Source organism: Momordica charantia, assembly GCF_013281855.1.
Source record: "Momordica charantia cultivar OHB3-1 chromosome 9 unlocalized genomic scaffold, Mcharantia_2.0 BLBB01000009.1, whole genome shotgun sequence".
Classification (NCBI taxonomy): Eukaryota; Viridiplantae; Streptophyta; class Magnoliopsida; order Cucurbitales; family Cucurbitaceae; genus Momordica; species Momordica charantia.
This window is the reverse complement of record NW_028275167.1, coordinates 30,706,917-30,725,755: the sequence shown is the minus strand read 5'-3', so window position 1 is coordinate 30,725,755 and position 18,839 is coordinate 30,706,917. Positions and strand designations below refer to the sequence as shown.

The window sequence follows — 18,839 nt, the reverse complement described above, 5'->3', positions numbered from 1 at the left end:
ACCAATTTATTTGAATTACAATATATAAGAATTAATTAAAGCCACTCTATCAACTTGTTATTTGGAATGCCTCTCCCAACAACATAATAAGTGGTTTATTAACCCATAGCTTTTAAAGCCAATGCGAGCATAACCGAGACTAAGGCACCTATCTAAATTAAAAAATAAAAAATAAAGTGACCACAATGCAAAGTGCAAATGTTCCCTAAACTACGTCGTTTTGTTACGCAGAAGAGAAGTTGGTCCTTTTGCGCGTGATAGACAGTACAAGACTTATGCCAGATTCACCCACTCAGGATCGGCTGTGATCCAGTTAAAACCGCCACACGGGTAACGTTAATGAAAACTGTTCCCCAAAGGAAAAAGGAAAGGAGAAAAAATTCTCAGTGTGTGTGTTTCTCAGTTCATTCCCTTTTATTTGATTTGTTATATTTAATTATTTTCAATTTTATGTTCTCTTCTAAGTTTTGATCACATTCACAACGTCGAAGAGCTAGCGCATTCATCACAAGTAGGAAGGAGAAAGCCCGACACAGGCTCGAACATATCTTCAGATCCAAACTCTCTCTACTCCCCATCTCAGATCTCTTCAAGACCCGTTCGGATCTCGGATTTCGTCTTCACAACATTCAAATCGCTGCTTAATCTGGAGACCTCTGATTAATTAGCCGCTACTCCTGATATCCATTCCGATCTTGTATACCTTTGTTGGAGCTTCGACCGGGAGTCAACAATGAATCCCTTCTCGTCCGGGACGCGTCTCAGGTGAGTTTCCTACCGTATTGTGCCCATTTTCGCAGATCACTTTTCTACTTCACTTCTTATTTGTTCCACCTGTTGTTATTGGACTGTTTTCCGTTTTCTTTTGGTTTTCGGAATGGAATTCTTGCGTAATTAGGCAATTCGTGATATAGGAGTTGAGGTGTAGGACCGTTTTTGTGTATTGACTAGGAATTTAGCAGCTGAAGCTTGCATTTTCTCTTTGCTGGAATTGATAACAAGTGCTTAGGTTGGGGTTTCCAATAGCAGTGTCATGCTTGTTGGGTTTTATTAGTGGCCTCACTCAATAAGTTTAAGCGGGCTAGATTTAGGGGCCAATTCTGAGTCAGTTATCGAAATACGAGGGTAGTTATACGTAACCAGTGAAGCGCGTTCTTTGAATCATCACTCACACAGTGGTTTGGCATCTGTAGGTATCTGGGTTCGTTCAAAATTATGTACCTAGCAATTTAGGGTTATTGCTTCTCATTGCCCATTTATTGATGGTTATCTGTGATCATCACGAAGTACGACATACTTCTGCAGCCCTTTCCAAAGTTTCTCTTTCTTCCAATTCGCATTCAAAATATTTATTACGTTTGATGTGAGCATGAAATCTTTGGAAGGGTATGAAGGATTTTAGAAAATACTTGTAGTTGAAGTGCTATCTTGTGAGTCGGCTTTTAAATATTTGATCTGCCCTGATGCTCGAATTTCATGAGATTTTTTGTGAATTAGCAGTCCTTGAAACTTCTGATCCAGTAACAAATCCTGAAATATTTGTTATAAAGAAATATTTATGTGTCTTCATGTTATATCCTGAGGTTCCAACTATGCAACTACTATACACTCGGAAGATAGTGCTACTTTTATTTATTAATAAAAGAAATTTCTCCTTTATTTCCAATTTCTACTTGTTTTATATTGAGCTTTACCTCATTGACCTGTAACTCATAAATGGTTGGCGTATCAGTTGCGTTGCTATCTTTTATAAGTCACATAATAAATCTTTAGCCAAAGGCTCTCTCTGTCATATGATTATTTTACTTGATGCTTTAATACAGGGACATGATTCGGGCTATTCGTGCTTGCAAAACTGCAGCTGAGGAACGTGCTGTGATTCGAAAAGAGTGTGCTGCTATTCGAGCTGCCATTGATGAAAATGATCATGACTATAGGCATCGAAATCTTGCAAAGCTCATGTTCATTCACATGCTTGGTTATCCCACACATTTTGGTCAAATGGAATGCCTGAAGTTGATTGCATCTGCTGGTTTCCCAGAAAAGAGAATTGGGTATCTTGGCCTCATGTTACTTCTGGATGAAAGACAAGAAGTTCTTATGTTGGTCACAAACTCATTAAAACAGTATCCAGTCTTCATCATTTTTGCTTTAGTAATCTTAGATCTTTATTATTTTTCTCGGAAGTTCATTATATTGAGAATTACTTGAGGTATATTATCTGCAAGAACATTTAAGAAGGAAGATTTTAAGCTTTTGCAGTTACCTTAATTGCTCTCAGAGATCTCAACCACTCAAACCAGTACATTGTAGGACTTGCTCTTTGTGCTTTAGGAAATATTTGTTCAGCTGAAATGGCTCGTGATCTCGCACCAGAAGTTGAAAGACTGCTACAGTTTCGTGACCCAAATATTAGGAAGAAAGTGAGTGTTGCATGTAATAATGTGCAATGTTTTAATTCTTCTGATTTAGAAGTAGGGTATATAGTAATGTGTTTAAGCTTCTATTTCCCTGTTCGAGGATGAAGGTTATTTTGTTCTAGTCATTTATGTTCGACAACTCTTTGCCTATTTATTGCAATAGTTTCTTTTAAAAAGAGCACATCTTCCATATAGGTGAAAAAGATGTGAGTCAGGTTTTAAGCTTTTGAACTTGTTATATGGTTTTCCTCTATTACCGCTACTACTGTTGTGGTTGCTCATTTCATGACTAAGCAAAGTTTTTTTAATTCGTTTTCAGGAATTTCACAAATACTAAAAAGGTTCTATTTTTGCTGTTAAATTGTTTTATTCTTGTAACTTGAGAGTATCTGATGGTGAGTGCAGGCAGCATTATGTTCTATAAGGATTATAAGGAAAGTACCAGACCTTGCAGAAAATTTTGTTAACCCTGCTGCCTCCTTACTGAAAGAAAAGCACCATGGGGTTATGATAACAGGAGTTCAACTTTGTACAGAACTTTGCAAACATAGCTCAGAAGCCCTGGAATATTTTAGAAAGGTATTTTGACCATGCCCTTATTGGTTGACATGTTTTTTTCTGCATGGATTGTTAATACTCTTCTGAACTTGGTGACTGACTGTGATGAGACTGGTGTTCTATTCTTTGCTTGCTGGGTGACATTTAATGATATCTATCTTCTTGGTTATGGTGTTGGATTTGTTTATCGTGGTTCATTTCAGTCTGATTCATTTATGATACACCAGCTGCAGCCAACCAACTCTATCTCTCTTCTGAACTTGTAAGTTAATCAGCCCACAATTTAATTGGTTCCATCAGTAAAGAAAAGCAACTTGTTGTTCAAGGCTATATGGGCTAAAGGAGTTGCGATACTCTGTAAATTTTACACCGAGTAATATGCCATTTTGTATGTTCTTAGTGATTCTTGGAGTATTTTAATCAAGGATTACTAGTATTTTTTTTTAAATGAGTTCTGTATACTACAATGTTTATGTTACATTTAAATAATGGAACTATGATTTTTGGTCTTTGTTTATATTAGAAATGTTATTTACCTCCCTACAGAAGTCAACAGAGGGCGTAGTCAAGACATTGAAGGATTTGGTGAACAGTCCATATGCTCCCGAGTATGATATTGCTGGAATAACAGACCCATTTCTCCATATTCGGTTGCTTAAATTTTTGCGCGTCTTGGGCCAAGGAGATGAAGATGCTAGTGACTGTATGAATGATATACTTGCACAGGTAAATTTCAGCCAGTAACAAAGGCAAACTTTAAATTACTATCATATTATTAAATTCCTGGATCTTGCAGGTTCTTTTACTGTAGAAAATAGACATCTCAGATGTATTCTTATTTTCGGACATAGACCTATTATCGCTCTCCATTTCTTATTCCAAGTATCCCTGGTATTATGGGAGGAAGCATCATGCAAATTGTCTAGATTTTATGTTCTCACTAGAGATATAGACAGCATCCTATTGAACTTAGGTCATTGATAGGTCACTTTTCTTGTACTTTTTTCTGGTCATGTAGGACAAAAACACCGTATTTTTACCGTATAGCTTTATAATTTGATTTTGGCATAAAATTTCAATGGAGTCAATCTTATTTTCTTTTCTAAAATTTAATTCACCTGGTTATGTTTTTTTGACCATATGACCGTTGCTCTACTTTATACTGGTTCATGCTGATACCTGATCCGCCACTGATTGTTGTGACTTTTATTCAAACAACCTTTCTCCTTTCTGTTTCCTGTGTAAATTTGACAAGTGTTTTCTCTTAGGTGGCAACGAAAACTGAATCAAACAAAAACTCAGGGAATGCTATTCTATACGAGTGTGTTGAAACTATAATGAGTATAGAAGATAGTGGCGGCTTACGTGTTCTCGCTATCAATATACTGGGAAGATTCTTGTCTAATCGTGATAACAATATCAGGTTCTGTTGATAACACTCAAGTATTCTGTTTTATTGTGTATTAAGTTGCCTCCATGAGAATACTATTGCGTAGAGTGTATGAAATTGTGTGAAATAATCATCTTTTCCGTACCAACTTGATATTTTTGTTTCAAAATTTACATTTATATTTTTATGGTGTGCAAATGATGATGGTATATTGCCTAATGTTGCACTTTGTCATGGTTTATTTGGGAATGAAAAGAAAGAGCTTTTCATTAATTTAGCGAAAAGCTTACAAAAGTATGAATTCCTGTGGAGCTTATAAAAAAGCGATCCAATTTGAGTTAATTACGAAGATTTGAATTTACAAAAAATCTTTGCAATAGAGCACCAAAGAGAAGCACTAAATCTAGATTTGTCTATTATTTCCTCCCATTTCATTATCTTGTTACTAAAGATTCTGTAACTCTCTCCTATCAAATCTCACAAATCATTGACTCATCAAGGTTTGCCATTACATACATACTTAATAAAGATATTATTGACAATAACAGGAAGTTTTGTTGCTTCACCATCGATATAACCGATTGAAATGGAGGTTATGGATTAAGGGTGTTTTTTAAGTTTGGCCAATTGCCTAGGACCTAACTATTAATTGAATGCATTTCTAGAACTCAATTTATAATTGTTTACCGCTGGCTAATCTCCAATATATCAACCTCTTGCTCTTTTAATGTTTATTAGATATGTAGCATTAAACATGCTTATGAAGGCTATCATAGTAGATGGTCAAGCAGTGCAGAGACATCGGACAACGATCTTGGAATGTGTAAAGGTATTTTGTAGTTCTTGTTCATGCAGTTTTCTTTTGACTTTTTCATTTTTGAAGTATTGTTTCTTTGTTAAATCGTCTTTTCCTCCTATGAACTATGAATGAATCTAGTCTTCCAAGTCTTCCCATCATTCTCTGACTGCACAGGCCATTGGTCATTAATAAATTGTCAAACTAGCTGTAAGCGAAGTGATGGGAGTTTGGGATAGTAATCACAGATTCACACTTGTGATTTTTTTGTTCTGTTAATATTTTCTCATTTTAATTTTATCTTATTTGGTATTAGTTGTAAACTATTTTGAGAGTGACAATTTATAACAAATTCTGGGTGAACTCTGCGTGGAACTGGAAATAGGCTATTTGGAGAATACTGGTTTGAGTAATTCATAGAAAATCTTGGATAAACACGTAACTGTGTAATGCTTATACCTTCTTGAAATTCTTATGCAAACTTGTGGAGGAAACAGTGGGACTTTGAAAACATTTTGAGTTTTGTTTTGTGTCTCAGGATTCAGATGCTTCAATTCGGAAGAGGGCCCTTGAACTTGTCTACCTTCTAATAAATGATAGCAATGTCAAGCCTCTGACAAAAGAGCTTATTGATTACCTGGAAGTTGCTGATCAAGAATTTAAGGGAGATCTTACTGCAAAAATTTGCTCAATTGTTGCAAAGTGAGCTCTACAGTTGATGTTATTTTTTAACCACTGCCTTTTTCTTTCCATTTTCAGTAAAAAAAAAAGAAAAAGAAAAAAGTGAACAAGTTGACATTCCCTTGTCTCCTGTGACGTTCTGTCCTCTCTCCCTCATTCTTCTTGCAAGCTGGCCTTAATGATTTTCCACTGTTACTAGGCCAATTTGTGGGAATTGGGATTGGAAAGGAATATGTGATCTTTACAATGTGGGTAATTAGATAGTGAGATTTGGAATACTATTGGTTTTCTAGCTTCTTCAGGGTGTGCTTGCTTGAACGGTTTTGTGATTACTCTCCTATATTTCATCTGACCCAAGTGTCTTATTGTAACTCCATTGAAGTTGCCGTGGGGCCTCACCTTCCTTTTTTTATATTTCATTCTTTAATGAAATGAAATGTAAGTGGTTTCTCATAATGTTAAAAATGGTTAAAATGAGTCAATAATTTCTGATATCATCTGGATACATCTTCAATTCATCTTACTCATAGAGGTCACCGTTCGAACAAAAAAGAAGTGACTATGCTCTAAATGGGTTAATAATTTTAAGTTTTAAGCAAGTTTCGATACTGTACTCTAAACTAGTTTACTTGAAATGTGGTATTTTATTGGTTTTCATTTCCTTACTTTTTAACACCACAAGTCTTTTCTTCCTTTTTTTTTTCCATTTGTCTTTTGTCTTGGGAGAGCCAAGTGTATAAGGATTTAGGATTAGTAGAAACTAACTTGAGACAACTTTTTCTCTCTTATGTATATATATATATAAGAAAGATAATAGACAGATTTATAGCGATGATGTTTCTGTTTAACATTTATCCTGGTGCTTCAGGTACTCTCCAGAGAAAATCTGGTACATTGATCAGATGCTGAAGGTTCTCTCTGAGGTATAATTTGAATTTTCATATGTTAGTCTTGATAATCTTTGATTTATCTCTAGCTTGATTATTGTCTTTTGCATTCTTTGGATGGTCATAGATATCAATTCAAATGTTTTCTTAATGTTCTATTTCCCGAGTCTGCTGAATGAACTTCGGAGCCACAATTCTTTCTACAGCACAGTTTCAGCGCTTTGTTTCTTATCATTGGGTGCCGATTCCTCTTTTGAGTGTTCTCATTTATTTTTTCTTTGTTTCTTAATTTTTTCTCCGGGAATCCATTCAATTTGTTGTTGATTCAAAGAGCTGTGACATCCTATCCTATAAACCTGCCATCAAGTGTTACAGCACATTGAATTTCATATTCCCTTTGATAAAAATTCTGATATTTCTGCTTTGCTTAGTAGGCTGGAAATTTTATTAAAGATGAAGTATGGCATGCCCTTATTGTCGTGATAAGCAATGCATCTGACCTCCACGGGTATACTGTAAGGGCCTTATACAGAGCATTTCAGATATCTAGTGAACAGGTATTCAGTCGTTCTCTTTTGATAACGTAAACACCAAATTGTTCCCCCCACCATGCAGACACAAACACGCAGTCACACACTCTCAAATACACCCCCACACCAAGTATACAAGTGGGTATTCCTTTATGCCTATGCTGACATGTTAAGCAGGAAAGTCTTGTTCGAGTGGCAGTTTGGTGCATTGGGGAATATGGCGACATGCTGGTAAATAATATTGGAATGCTTGATGTAGAGGACTCCATAGTTGTAAGCACTCTTTCTGTGCTCCTATATATGATTTTCGTGCTTGTTTGTTTGTTTGTGATTTGGGATGGATAAGGTTCAGCGCTGCCAGCTAGTTACCATGACCCCTCCACCCTTTCCCAAGGGGATAAGAAACCAGTTTCATTAAAGAGCAAGGAATAAGAAAGAGAGGATTAGAAATCCTCACAACTTGCCCAGGGGCTCACGTCAAAGCACTCTAATTGGCACCAATAACTAGAAGAGGATAATTAAAAAAAAAAGTTTGATGCAACCTAGTATCAGAAATCTCCAAGAACTCTCTACCAAAGGATCTTTGTTATTTTTTAGAGCCTACTAACTAAGAAACCAGAAACCAATTACTAACAAACTAACAAACTAAAACTAACAACAAAAACAAACTCAAATAGGAAGTACAAAACAAATCCTGAACACACTATATCCAAGTTAATTTTTAATTTTAGTTGAATGTTTTTGTTTTTCTTTGCAACTATGCCTATGCTATTTTTTCAGTTGCTTTTTCTATTTTTGTGCTTGGACTCTTTGAGTTAGGGGCTGGTGGATAGCAGCCTTCGTTCACTAAATATGCATTTTCACTTTCAATACAAGTGTTTCTTATGTAAAAAATGTATGTGCCTTTAAAATGGTAATTATACCTAATGATAATTGTTGTTCTTAATTCTTATAAATAAAACCTAGGTTTAACCTCAGCATGAGAAGCTTGTAAGAAAAATCTGTAACAATTAATGGATATCTTCTGGAATTCGATTGATAATGTTGAATATCTGTGGTAAAATCATTTTTGTTTGGTGTAAAAGTTCAAATGTCATTTCCATGGACCATGACTTTGTATTCCTTCTACTTGTTTTTTGTATTTTTCTGGTCATTGCTTTCTAATTCATCTGCTAATATGGACTGTTTCCAGTAAAGATATGCTAATCGATACGACTAACTCCATTAGATTTATTTTTTGTTTCTCTATCTTTCCTTCTGGGTAGTAATGCCTCGTTAGACCGTACATCTTTCTTGGTACATCATAGGTTGGAGCATGGTGGTGGTTTTGAAACTACCAAATCCTTTTGCCCTGGATCTAAGCCAATCCAATAATGCAGCTCATATTATTTTCTAGTTGCAAATTCTATCATTTTGGGCTTCCTTGTGTTGTGGATTTCTTCTCTGGATCTGTTTAATGAATAACTGAATTTCTTCTCAGGTTACGGAATCTGATGCTGTAGATGTTGCTGAAACTGCTATTAAACGCCATGGCTCAGATCTCACGACCAAAGCAATGGCTATGATTGCTTTGCTGAAGCTCTCTTCTCGTTTCCCATCATGTTCAGAGTACGTGAATGCTAGTGCCAATCTTTTTTGATGATATGAAATTCCCTCTGAATGTTTGGTAATAGATTTATTTCTCCCTGCCTTTTGGTTGAAAGACATTTAATTTCCTTGGATGGAAGCTAGGAAGCACTGACACTAAAATCCATTTTAGGCAGAGTGTCCGTGTTGGACATGGATATGTCCTGTCCGATGCATCAATCTACGTGTCTTAGTTTTCTTTTTTTAATTTTTATTTTGGTCTGGGATACGGCCCGAACACGTCTGGACATGCCTGACCCAGCCTAAAAACTAAACAGAAGGCCTATAAATAAAGTCCATAACTTAAAAAAAATAAAGAAGAAAAACTAAAAAACAAAACAGAAGTCAGAAGCCCTAGCCTCCCACAAATCCCATGAAATAGAGAAGCATGAGAAGCCCTTCGCCGCTGCCGCTGCCGCTACCACTGCCAACCTTTGCCACCAGACTATCTAAAAAATTAAGAAATAAATAACATGTCTCCAACATCTCCGTGTCCTAAATTTGTTAAATTGGTGTGTTGCTGTGTCTATGATGTGTCTGTGTCTGTGTACTTATGATGAAAGATTATTTTCTCTTATGGAAATATCTTTTTCGTTTAGTTCTAAATGTTGCTTAAACTAGATGGAAAAAGAAACAATAACTCGTCATTATGCTCCTTTCATTACCTAAGGACATCTGCCACTTGGTTTGAACATTTATTTGTTTTTATAATCAAGACACCAAATTTCTCATCTCTTTAAGATTTATTTTCTTTTGGGGTGGAACAATTTTTTTTGATGTTTTTTACAGTCAAGACTTTTTTTTTCTTTTAATTTTATAAAATAATAACTGGGAGCTGGATCTTTGCTCCCCTATATCGGAGGCATCCGTGCTTGTCCCAAGGCCCATACTTGGGAGACATCAAGGGTTTTTTGTATTAAGTTCACTCAAAAGTTCAAACAAACTTGAGACCTCTAAGCTAGTATGATAAAGAGACTCCAAGTCCTGGCTAACAGGGCTGCCCCTTGGGAGCTAAGACACTAAATTTCTCATCTCTTAAAGATCTTTTTTTTTGGAGTGAAACAATTTTTTTGTTGAACATGCAATGTATCGGTAAAAATTTCGGTTAAAATAACCTTTTCTGGATAGGAAATAAGAATTAAATTATAAACCATCGAAGTGATGGAATGCTTCTAAAAGGAAAAAACTAGCCACTACCCAAATTCTATGAAAAGCTGTACTTTTCTCCCGGCCTTTACAACTGAACCTTACAGCAACTGTTTGTATAAGAAAACGACTCTCATGAGGTTAGGATTAATTGAGACACAATGAAGCATTTTAATATATGGAGCTCCTAACCTCCAAAATGCTCATTATAGTTATCATAAGATGTTAACCAAACCAAGCAATGCCAGAAAATCTTCCCTCTCCTGATGAATGAAGAATGCTGAACGTGTTATCTGATAAAAAGAAAAAATTATCAGATTTGCCACAACATAATCGCCATTAAACTGAGAAATTTGCACCACATGCTGCTGGAGATCAGGTGTTACTGCAGAATGATTCCAAGAAATTTCATTCTATTCAATTTGGGGGGTGGGGGTGGGGTGGGTGTGTTTTTTTCATAAGAAACATAGACTTTTATTAGGGAAATAAGAACGTCCAAAAGGTCAATGAGATGAGGAGTACCCTCAATAATTTTCACGAGGCATAATATATTTATCTATGATGAAATGTTACAAATCTTTCATGACTCCTTTTGTAATTTTAATAGAAATCTTTAATGACTATTCTTTCCAGGAGGGTCAACCATTTAATTGTTCAATATAAAGGAAGCCTTGTGCTTGAATTGCAGCAAAGATCAATCGAATTCAATTCCATCATTGCAAATCATCAGAATATGAGGTATCTACTCAGTGTGATGTTTATTTCTTTCCCTAATATGAAATCGCCAAATTTCATTACAGGAAGAATTTAACTTTATGCACCGATATTAGAGCTTCATTAAATATTACAGAGCTGATGGACGCGCATCTTCAGGTCTGCATTGGTTGAAAGGATGCCAGTTTTGGATGAGGCTACGTTCATTGGAAAAAGGGCTGGTTCTATGCCAGCATCAGTTTCGACTTCCAATGGGGCTGCAATTACTCTTCCAAATGGAGTTTCCAAATCTGCTGCTCCTCTAGTTGATTTACTTGATCTAAGTTCGGATGATGTCCCTGTGCCTAGCTCTTCTGGTAGTGATTTTATTCAGGATCTTCTTGGGCTTGATTTGACCGCAGCTCCAGAGCAATCCGGTTAGTTTTGAAAGCATAGTATATCTATTTTATCCTGACCGTTCTGTGAACTTCTTGACTTCTACTTTGCATCAAGCGGCTACTTTCATTTTCCTCGATTTAACACTTGTTTTTAGGATTTACAAACTCTACAATTTTCTTTCAGCACTGCTATCCTTGACCATGCCTCACATGGCTCATTTGATTTTTTTTTTCTTTTTTGAAACACGAAACAAATTTTTCCTCGACAAAGGAAAAGAAAGAAGGTCAAAGATACAAACTATCAGAGAGGTGAAAAGAACACGCAACCAAACTAATAAAGCAAAATATGCCAAAAATTATAATAGCTAAAAATAGAACATTGATGAACAAAGAAAAGAACCCAAAGAAACAAAATTATCTCCAGAAGGAAAGAACGAAGAGCCAGAAAAGCTAAAATCAAAACCATCAAAACACAACTGCTAATCCACTGTCCCAAGGACCAAAATTTTGGAAGGAAAGCCCAGAAGAGTTCAGCAGAAAAGGCTGCTCCAATACCCATTAAAAAGCAGGATTCCCAAAGTTTTCAATAATGCTATTAAACCTCTTTCTGCGACTTCTTCTCCCACCACTAGATCGTTTATATGACCAGTCACCAATGCATAATGTTGAAATCCCCTCCGAAATACACTAAGGGGAGTCAATATAAGAATTCAGGGACTTTAATTTCATGTATAGATGCTTTCTTTCTCTGTAATCTTTCATGACTTAACACCAATTCTATTTTCATCCCAACAAATGAGCATGCTGCTGGACCTTTCCCTTGATTGCACCTTAGTCCAGCCAATTCTTTTAGAACTCCATAATGATTTGACCATACGTCTATCATTATCAACCTTGATAAGCTTGATTCTTTATTCATTACCAAATCTGGAATGAGAGTTGAGAGTCTTTTTAACCAATAATATCTTTTGAAAATCTACCAAACCTCTATCCACAGATTAGTCAAATACCTAACCTTGCATTTGGGACCAAAAAAGTTTATTTCTCTTATCTACCATTGGTTTCAGCTTGCAAATACGTCCCCAATGACTATGAGTGGATGTTGGATGTTCATTTCCACATGTTCTTGCTTCCATTCACGTTGAATGTTCATTTCCGCTATTTTGAGGTTTAGTTCTCACGAAGATAAATACAGTGGTGATAAACAAGCAACAACTACCAGTTCTCAAATCTGGTAGAATTTTATTTGTGTGATTTGGTAGTGCTTATAATATTTTGTTTGCATAATTTTATGAAGGGCTGTCAACTGTGAGGCCATAATTTTAGATATTTAACAAATATTCCTACCACTCAATCGATGTTGTATTTTTAATTATGAAAATACTCTGCATGCTCTACTAGACTACTGTTGGTGTATCTGGAAGAACTTTAGTTTGAATGTTTCTAAAAAATTTGTCGCTACTTTCTTCATGGACAGTCCAAATGTTAACCCATAATTGTTATTTGGAAACTTTGAATATCTTCAGGAAGTAATCAAGCTCCAAAAAGTGGAACTGATGTTCTATTGGATCTTTTATCTATTGGGACGCCACCTACACAGAGTACTGCATCTGCTACTGACATATTAGCAAATCAAGACAAATCACTTACTGTTCAATTGGATGGACTCTCTTCTCTTTCTCCTCTCTCTGCGAGCAAACCTTCTGCTCCTGTACCTGCTCCTACAATTGATTTGTTGAGTGCCTTGTCCCCTAACGCAGCAAGTGCAGGTGGTAAACTTGTCATTGGTGCTTCGAATCTCTTTAGTTGAGATGAATCTCGTCAAAATTTTGATAGCTTTTTTTTTTTCCAGATGAGAATGGTTCAGTTTATCCATCTATAGTTGCATACGAAAGCGGATCATTGAGAATAGCTTTTGATTTCTCTAAGGCAGCTGGGAGCCCACAAACGACATTTATCCATGCCACATTTACGAATTTATCTCATAATACCTATACAAATTTCATTTTCCAGGCAGCAGTTCCAAAGGTAAAAACTTATCGGGTGACTAACCAAATTCACCCGATATCTCCTTTGGTAGTTAATTATTAAGGTATTTCATAGTGTCTTGAGCAACAACATACTGTCTGTTCTCTGTTTCTCAAATAGCATTTTGAAATGTTAGGTAAATTTTAAAATCTAAAGCTAAATTTTGAAAGCTATATATATTATTTGGACTTCTGAAATTTGGCAAAGATATCAGAGCATAGAAAGCACGAGAAAAAAATGGTTAACAAATATGCTTATTTTTAAAAACAAAAAGTAAAGATCAAAGTAGCAACGGTTTTTATTTTTATTTTTTTAAAGTGCTTAGTGGTTATTCCTCCTGCCTTATGGCTTGTAGTTTTTAGAAGATTGTGTTTAGCCACCTTATTTTGTGGAATCTCCTCACCTCATATTCCCCTTGAAATATTTTGCTTGCAATATTTTGCGCCTTTTGTGGACGCCTTGTCCTAGCTTATTGTTGTTGCCACATCCACATGCATGAATTGGAATCTTCAAATTAGTAGGGTCACGCTAGTTTATCTTAATATAATAGGCGCTTACCTCATATCTGCTTAAATTTTCTGGTCAACCAATGGTTCTGACATTTATTTGGGGATTTGAAACAGTTCCTCCAATTGCATTTAGATCCGGCTAGTGGTAGTACTCTGCCTGGAGGTGGTAATGGGTCTATCACACAAAAGTTGAGAGTGACTAATAGCCAGTATGGGAAGGTATCTTTCTTTTTCAACTTATAAAATTCTGTTTTGGAATTTTTAGATTTGTAGCGTGTCGCATGGCAGTTGAATGATTTTCATTGCATCTGTTTATTTATTTATTTCTAAGAATCTTTACTACTAAATGATTTATTCAAGATATCAATGTACTGTGGCACGGTTGTGACTGCGTTTTATTAGAATTACCATAAAATTGTTGTTAGTCGGCTTCAATTTCTTATCCAAAAATTGATGCTTGCTCTGTTACTTCCTCCCATAATTTACAATATTATTGATGTTTTCAGAAGCATCTTGTGATGCGCCTAAGGATAGCGTACAAGGTGGATGACAAAGATATTTTGGAGGAGGGTCAAGTCAATAATTTCCCTCGTAATTTGTGATGTTAGACGGCTCTGAAAGTGTAAAGATGGTGATAAACTGGCCCTATTCAGTCTTCATTTTGTTTGTAGCGTTAGTTTCTTATATTATTCTTCAATTCATCAAATTGGACGGTTTGATTTGCAGCGCATTGATGGCTGATTTTGCTTCCCTGGGATTTCTATAAATCCAATGACATCACTCTGGCCCTCCATCTCTCTTGTTTCTGAATCTCTTTTCAGAGTGGTTTTGTACATTATTTCAAGTTATTGTACGGGGATTTGGTTATAAAAATTTTGTCTTGCATGAAGAGGTGGGAGCTCAAGTGTTACATTAAGGATTGGAGGTACTGTTCTTGCCACTTGTTTTTTAAGTTTTTACTCTCCAGCATTATCGTTTCCAACCACAGTCACCAAGTTGAATAAACATGCGAAACATTTAAAGGAAGAAAAAAAGGAATTCAATTTGATTTGTTTAGAAGTCTTCTTTTCTTATTGGAAGATGAGCTTGTAATATTATATCTTCCTTCTTCATGCTTTTGCCCTTGTAAGCTTCTAGGAAATATGTATGCAGGACCATGATGTAATTCCCCAGTTGAAAGAGCTCTCCAGTTTGGACCCTCTTCTTTTTTCCTTTTCCCTCTACTGGAAAGAAGCTCTATTTGGTTCGGACCTACTGAATTTTGTTTTGAATTCTTAATTCATTAATTTAGAAGTATATCTGGATTCTGGACCAAATTTGTGTGGTAGGGTAGCTCAATCAGGCGACCAATTATGATTATAATATCGATAATCAAATCTCCCGGGCAAGGCTCGAGTTTCTGTGCAAACATATTTTAAGTAGCAGGTAAAATCTTAATCTTGGAAGTTTGAAAGTTGAAACCACCTACTGCGATGCCATTTGCTATTGAATATCTGGCTTTCTTCTCGTTATTTTGTCTTGCTTTCTTCTTTATTATTTTACTTTGTTTTATTATTGCAAATTTCAACATTCTACAGAGAAAACTTGTAAATGCGTCTAAAATCCTTCTTTTGTCAGATGGGAATTGCACTCGGATGGTAACAAGTGGCATGGTATGCAATTGCGGTCCATAAAAACGAAATGAATATATTGATAAGCAAATAGATATGTAAGAACACTTTTTTTCCTTTTCCATTTTCCCCCAAAAAGAACTAACCATACCCAAGAGTATTTCTAACGGGCAGGAATTACATGGATATGTGAGTTTTTTTTGTCTTCGTTCTTTGCATTCATTTTTTGCCCGCCTTGCCAATTGGTGAAATTTAATAGGCGATGTTAATTGATTGGGAAAATTTGTCGAATCACTTCTCAAGATCTGACCCCTATTTATGACCTAAGCGAGTAAATAATCAGTTCCTCTGGTATTAAGCACATATAATTCTCTTGAATTACCTCTCAAAAGTCTAAAGTAATGATGTGACCTTTTGGTCTTATTATGCTTTAAAACAATCTTCGCCTCAAGTTCTTCAATTCAGCCCATACTTGGGGCCTTGCAATGATAAAGAAAAGAGCCATGGCCACGATCCCCTCTGCAAATCTTGAACCACCTGATTTTATCTCAAAGAATGCACACCATTCAATATCCTCCCGTTGACAAAAGTTCTCCGCAAGCCAACATAAAGCATAGCTCGGAAAATGACATCTATCCCTTCCTTTGAGGTTCGAGGTTAAAATTCACATACTCCAAAAAAATAAAATTAAAAAGCAAGCCTGCCCATAATTCTATAACTGCATTCTAATTAGTATAACCATATGATAAGCCATACCTTAAAGATTCGTTTCATTATCATTTTCTTATACATGGGGTCGTTGATATCATGCAGAGAGTACAAACACACAGTAAAAGACCTCACTCAACTTATCTTTAGGTTACCTGTTTCTGGCACAACCCCAGAACCTTAATTAGCTCGCAGATGAACGTCTGAACCAATCGGCTGTCGAGCCTTCTTTGACCACAGCCAGATTTTGGAAACAGAAAAGCTTTCATTTTTACTTCCAATGTTAATCTTCTTCCCCTCAGCATCATCATCAATCAAGGAATTCCCAGTTTGAGAATCTCTAGCTCTCACGAATCTCATACTTCGCCCACCAGTCCGATTACTCGTTCGTAAGGCCACTTGCAAATCTGAATCAGCCACGATATACTGGTAGGACCCCATTGAATAGCATCTTCTCGCCCCCAAACTGCTACTGCTGGTCTCTCCCTCTCCTTTCTCCAATCCTCTCACTCCTCCATTATTCAAGTTCCTAAATTTCCCAAGTCTGATTGAAAACACTCTCTTTTCACCATACATGTCGTTCTCTGGAGGTTTTTGAGCTGTAGGAACACCAATTCTTCCATCCTCTGCAGACCCCTCTGTTCCCTCTGAGTCTTCAAAACCAAATATGGGATTTTCAATGGCAAGCCCAGGAGAGTAAAGGGTCCCTCTACAAAGAGGGCAAGTTGAGTTAGAAAGCAACCATGTGTCTATACAATCAATGTGAAAAGCATGACTGCAAGTAGGGAGCAATCTTAGCTTGTCTAGTTCTGAAAATTCACAAAGACATACAGCACAATCAAATGGCTCTTTTAAACCCACTATCTCTGTGTAGAGGAAAACAGGGAGGGCGTCTATGAAGGCTTGATCTAGCCCTGAATCATGAAGATGGAAGAGCTGTTGTAACTGTCTTTGGAAAGCAGATGATTCAGACATTTCAGGGAACCTATTACTATTGGACTCAGATATTGATGATGGAGATCGTTGCTTTACAAGAAATCTCACTAGAAAATGAAGAATACCAGATATGAAAAAAAGAATAGCCAGAATAACTATGACTAAAAGAACTGCAGGGCTTATTTTACTGCTAGAGGAAGTGGGTGGAGTTGGTTGTTTTTGGTATGCCAATGGGGAAGAGGAATGCAGAGGGGAAATGGAGGGAGTAACCAGAAAGACTCTGGTTTGAGGATGAAGAAAAGACATTTTAGAACGCCAACATAATTAGTTCACCACCATTTTCTTTTTTCCTTCGATCCAACACCGAGCCAATTACTTGAAATCTTTCTAATATCAGTCGTCTTCCTCCTCGTTTTCCTCGAAACCAAAGCAACTCTTGCATTGAGGCAAACAAGCAAGCAGTTGGCAGGCTATATATTGCACTGCCAGCCAGTTCAAATGTGGGTAAAAATTTGAAGACAAAAGGGAGATAAAAATCAAAACCAGCCCTGAACTAAGATTGCAGTAAAAATGAAAATGCTAGGATATAGACAGAAATTTCTCGCTACCCAAAACGCCTAAACTTGAACTGATGGTCAAATTGGAACCAGAAGAATGAAATTTACCAACCTGGGTCATTGGGAAATCAACTAGAAATGGGGCTTTGCGTTGCATGTGCCATAAGATTCCGAGTTTCGACACGATCGGGCGCTGCCCAAACAGAATCGCTCAGCTGCAGAGGCCCGCACTCGTCGAGGGTTTTAGATGCCTGATATATTTGGAAGGGCAGTGGATGGTGTCGTAACCGATAATGGCGAAACGGGTCGCTGGGGAAACCAAAGAAAAAGCTGATTTCTGATCGAAGCTTTTGAATTTGTGAAGCTTCAATAGAATTGGACACACAAATCAACTGCTTCGCTTCAGGTCCCCAGCCCCAGGTGTGAAAATTTTAGCAGCTTCCAGAAGGAGAGACTATGGGTCGGTGTTTAGTCATCTGTTTGGGACACAGTTTTGAGTATCCACCGACGTGGTTTAAAATTGGATTCTGTTCGCGTATGGGATAGGCATTGGGTAGGTGTGGGAGTAGAAGTTTAACCATCCCAAACGAGCTCAAAAAAAAAATAATAATAAAATAAAATAAAAATTACCATATTGTTAAGCTAAAAAAATTACCATATGTCAAGGTAGTTTAGTTGTTATGATCTCACTCTCATGCCTTATTTCTTCCAATCTTGTGTTGAGTTTGTTTTGAATTTTTTCGTGTCTAATAGATCTCACATTTTTTTTTTATTTTCTAAAAAAATTAATGGATTGATTAACTTTCTCTGTCACACCGGTAGTAAGTTCTATATGGTTCAAGTCTTTAGCAGATCTTTATATAAAACCTATATTACTTTCGTTTCTTAATTACATGAGAAAACGACAATATTACCGATCAAAATTATAACGTTGTTTATTTTCTATATAAAGAAATTACAATATTATTTTATTTATGGACAATTGTTTCTTGTTGAATCAACAAGAAACGTGAAAGGTGAGAATTTGAATCTTCGACTTCAATGGGGAATGGATATCTCTATTATTGAATTATATTAATATTGACTTATCTATAAACTTTCCATTGCAATTAATTAATAGTGTGTGTGTATATATATATATATATTAATTTCTCAGTCAATATGTAATGGAAGAAGAAACCTTTTTGAGTATTATTGCATGAGGCTTGTCGATTCTGTAATCAAGTTATTGCCAAAATGTGGATGGTACATTTTTTAATATTAATATATATACATAGCTCAACAACTCAAACTGTAAAATTTCACAGTTTTGTTTAGTTTTTCACAAATAATTCTATATTTTATTTTTCTGCTATTTAACGAAGTC

At 36.1% G+C, this 18,839-nt stretch overlaps 2 protein-coding genes across 7 annotated transcripts; one reads left to right on the top strand and one right to left on the bottom strand.

The window, feature by feature from the left end:
- Positions 1-355: 355 nt before the first annotated feature.
- On the top strand, positions 356-15,484 carry LOC111019153 (AP-1 complex subunit gamma-2). 4 transcript variants are annotated; one of them, XR_002602503.2, is made up of 20 exons: positions 356-765; positions 1,824-2,126; positions 2,282-2,423; positions 2,826-2,999; positions 3,525-3,704; positions 4,247-4,401; positions 5,107-5,197; positions 5,703-5,866; positions 6,714-6,768; positions 7,167-7,289; positions 7,437-7,535; positions 8,743-8,870; positions 10,668-10,772; positions 10,908-11,164; positions 12,652-12,894; positions 12,978-13,153; positions 13,777-13,881; positions 14,169-14,293; positions 14,389-14,587; positions 15,280-15,484. XR_002602503.2 is itself a non-coding variant. In XM_022295467.2 (19 exons), exons 1-18 carry the CDS (start codon positions 734-736, stop codon positions 14,262-14,264), a joined length of 2,628 nt encoding a protein of 875 aa, XP_022151159.1. In that variant the 5' UTR covers positions 356-733; the 3' UTR covers positions 14,265-14,293; positions 14,389-14,978. The 4 variants fall into 4 exon arrangements, 2 of the variants coding, with proteins under 2 accessions (XP_022151159.1, XP_022151160.1); XR_015787066.1 differs by lacking the exon at positions 15,280-15,484 and adding an exon at positions 14,815-14,978; XM_022295467.2 differs by lacking the exon at positions 15,280-15,484 and having other exon boundaries at positions 14,389-14,978.
- A 475-nt stretch (positions 15,485-15,959) lies between these two features.
- On the bottom strand, positions 15,960-18,318 carry LOC111019155 (RING/U-box superfamily protein). Of its 3 annotated transcripts, none has more exons than XM_022295469.2 (2): positions 17,586-17,987; positions 15,960-17,398 (listed from the first exon to the last, which is right to left on the bottom strand). In XM_022295469.2, the coding sequence occupies exon 2, from the start codon at positions 17,220-17,222 to the stop codon at positions 16,161-16,163; it is 1,062 nt and encodes a 353-aa protein (XP_022151161.1). In that variant the 5' UTR covers positions 17,223-17,398; positions 17,586-17,987; the 3' UTR covers positions 15,960-16,160. The 3 variants fall into 3 exon arrangements, 2 of the variants coding, with proteins under 2 accessions (XP_022151161.1, XP_022151162.1); XM_022295470.2 differs by having other exon boundaries at positions 15,960-17,386; XR_015787067.1 differs by having other exon boundaries at positions 16,549-16,689; positions 17,586-18,318.
- Between the last annotated feature and the right edge of the window lie 521 nt (positions 18,319-18,839).

Coding starts and splice junctions, on each gene's coding strand:
- LOC111019153 (XM_022295467.2), top strand. CDS start 734: ATGAATCCCTTCTCGTCCGGGACGCGTCTCAG. Junction 2,424..2,825: donor ACCCAAATATTAGGAAGAAA/GTGAGTGTTGCA, acceptor TGGTGAGTGCAG/GCAGCATTATGTTCTATAAG. Junction 11,165..12,651: donor CGCAGCTCCAGAGCAATCCG/GTTAGTTTTGAA, acceptor GAATATCTTCAG/GAAGTAATCAAGCTCCAAAA.
- LOC111019155 (XM_022295469.2), bottom strand. CDS start 17,222: ATGTCTTTTCTTCATCCTCAAACCAGAGTCTTTCTGGTTACTCCCTCC.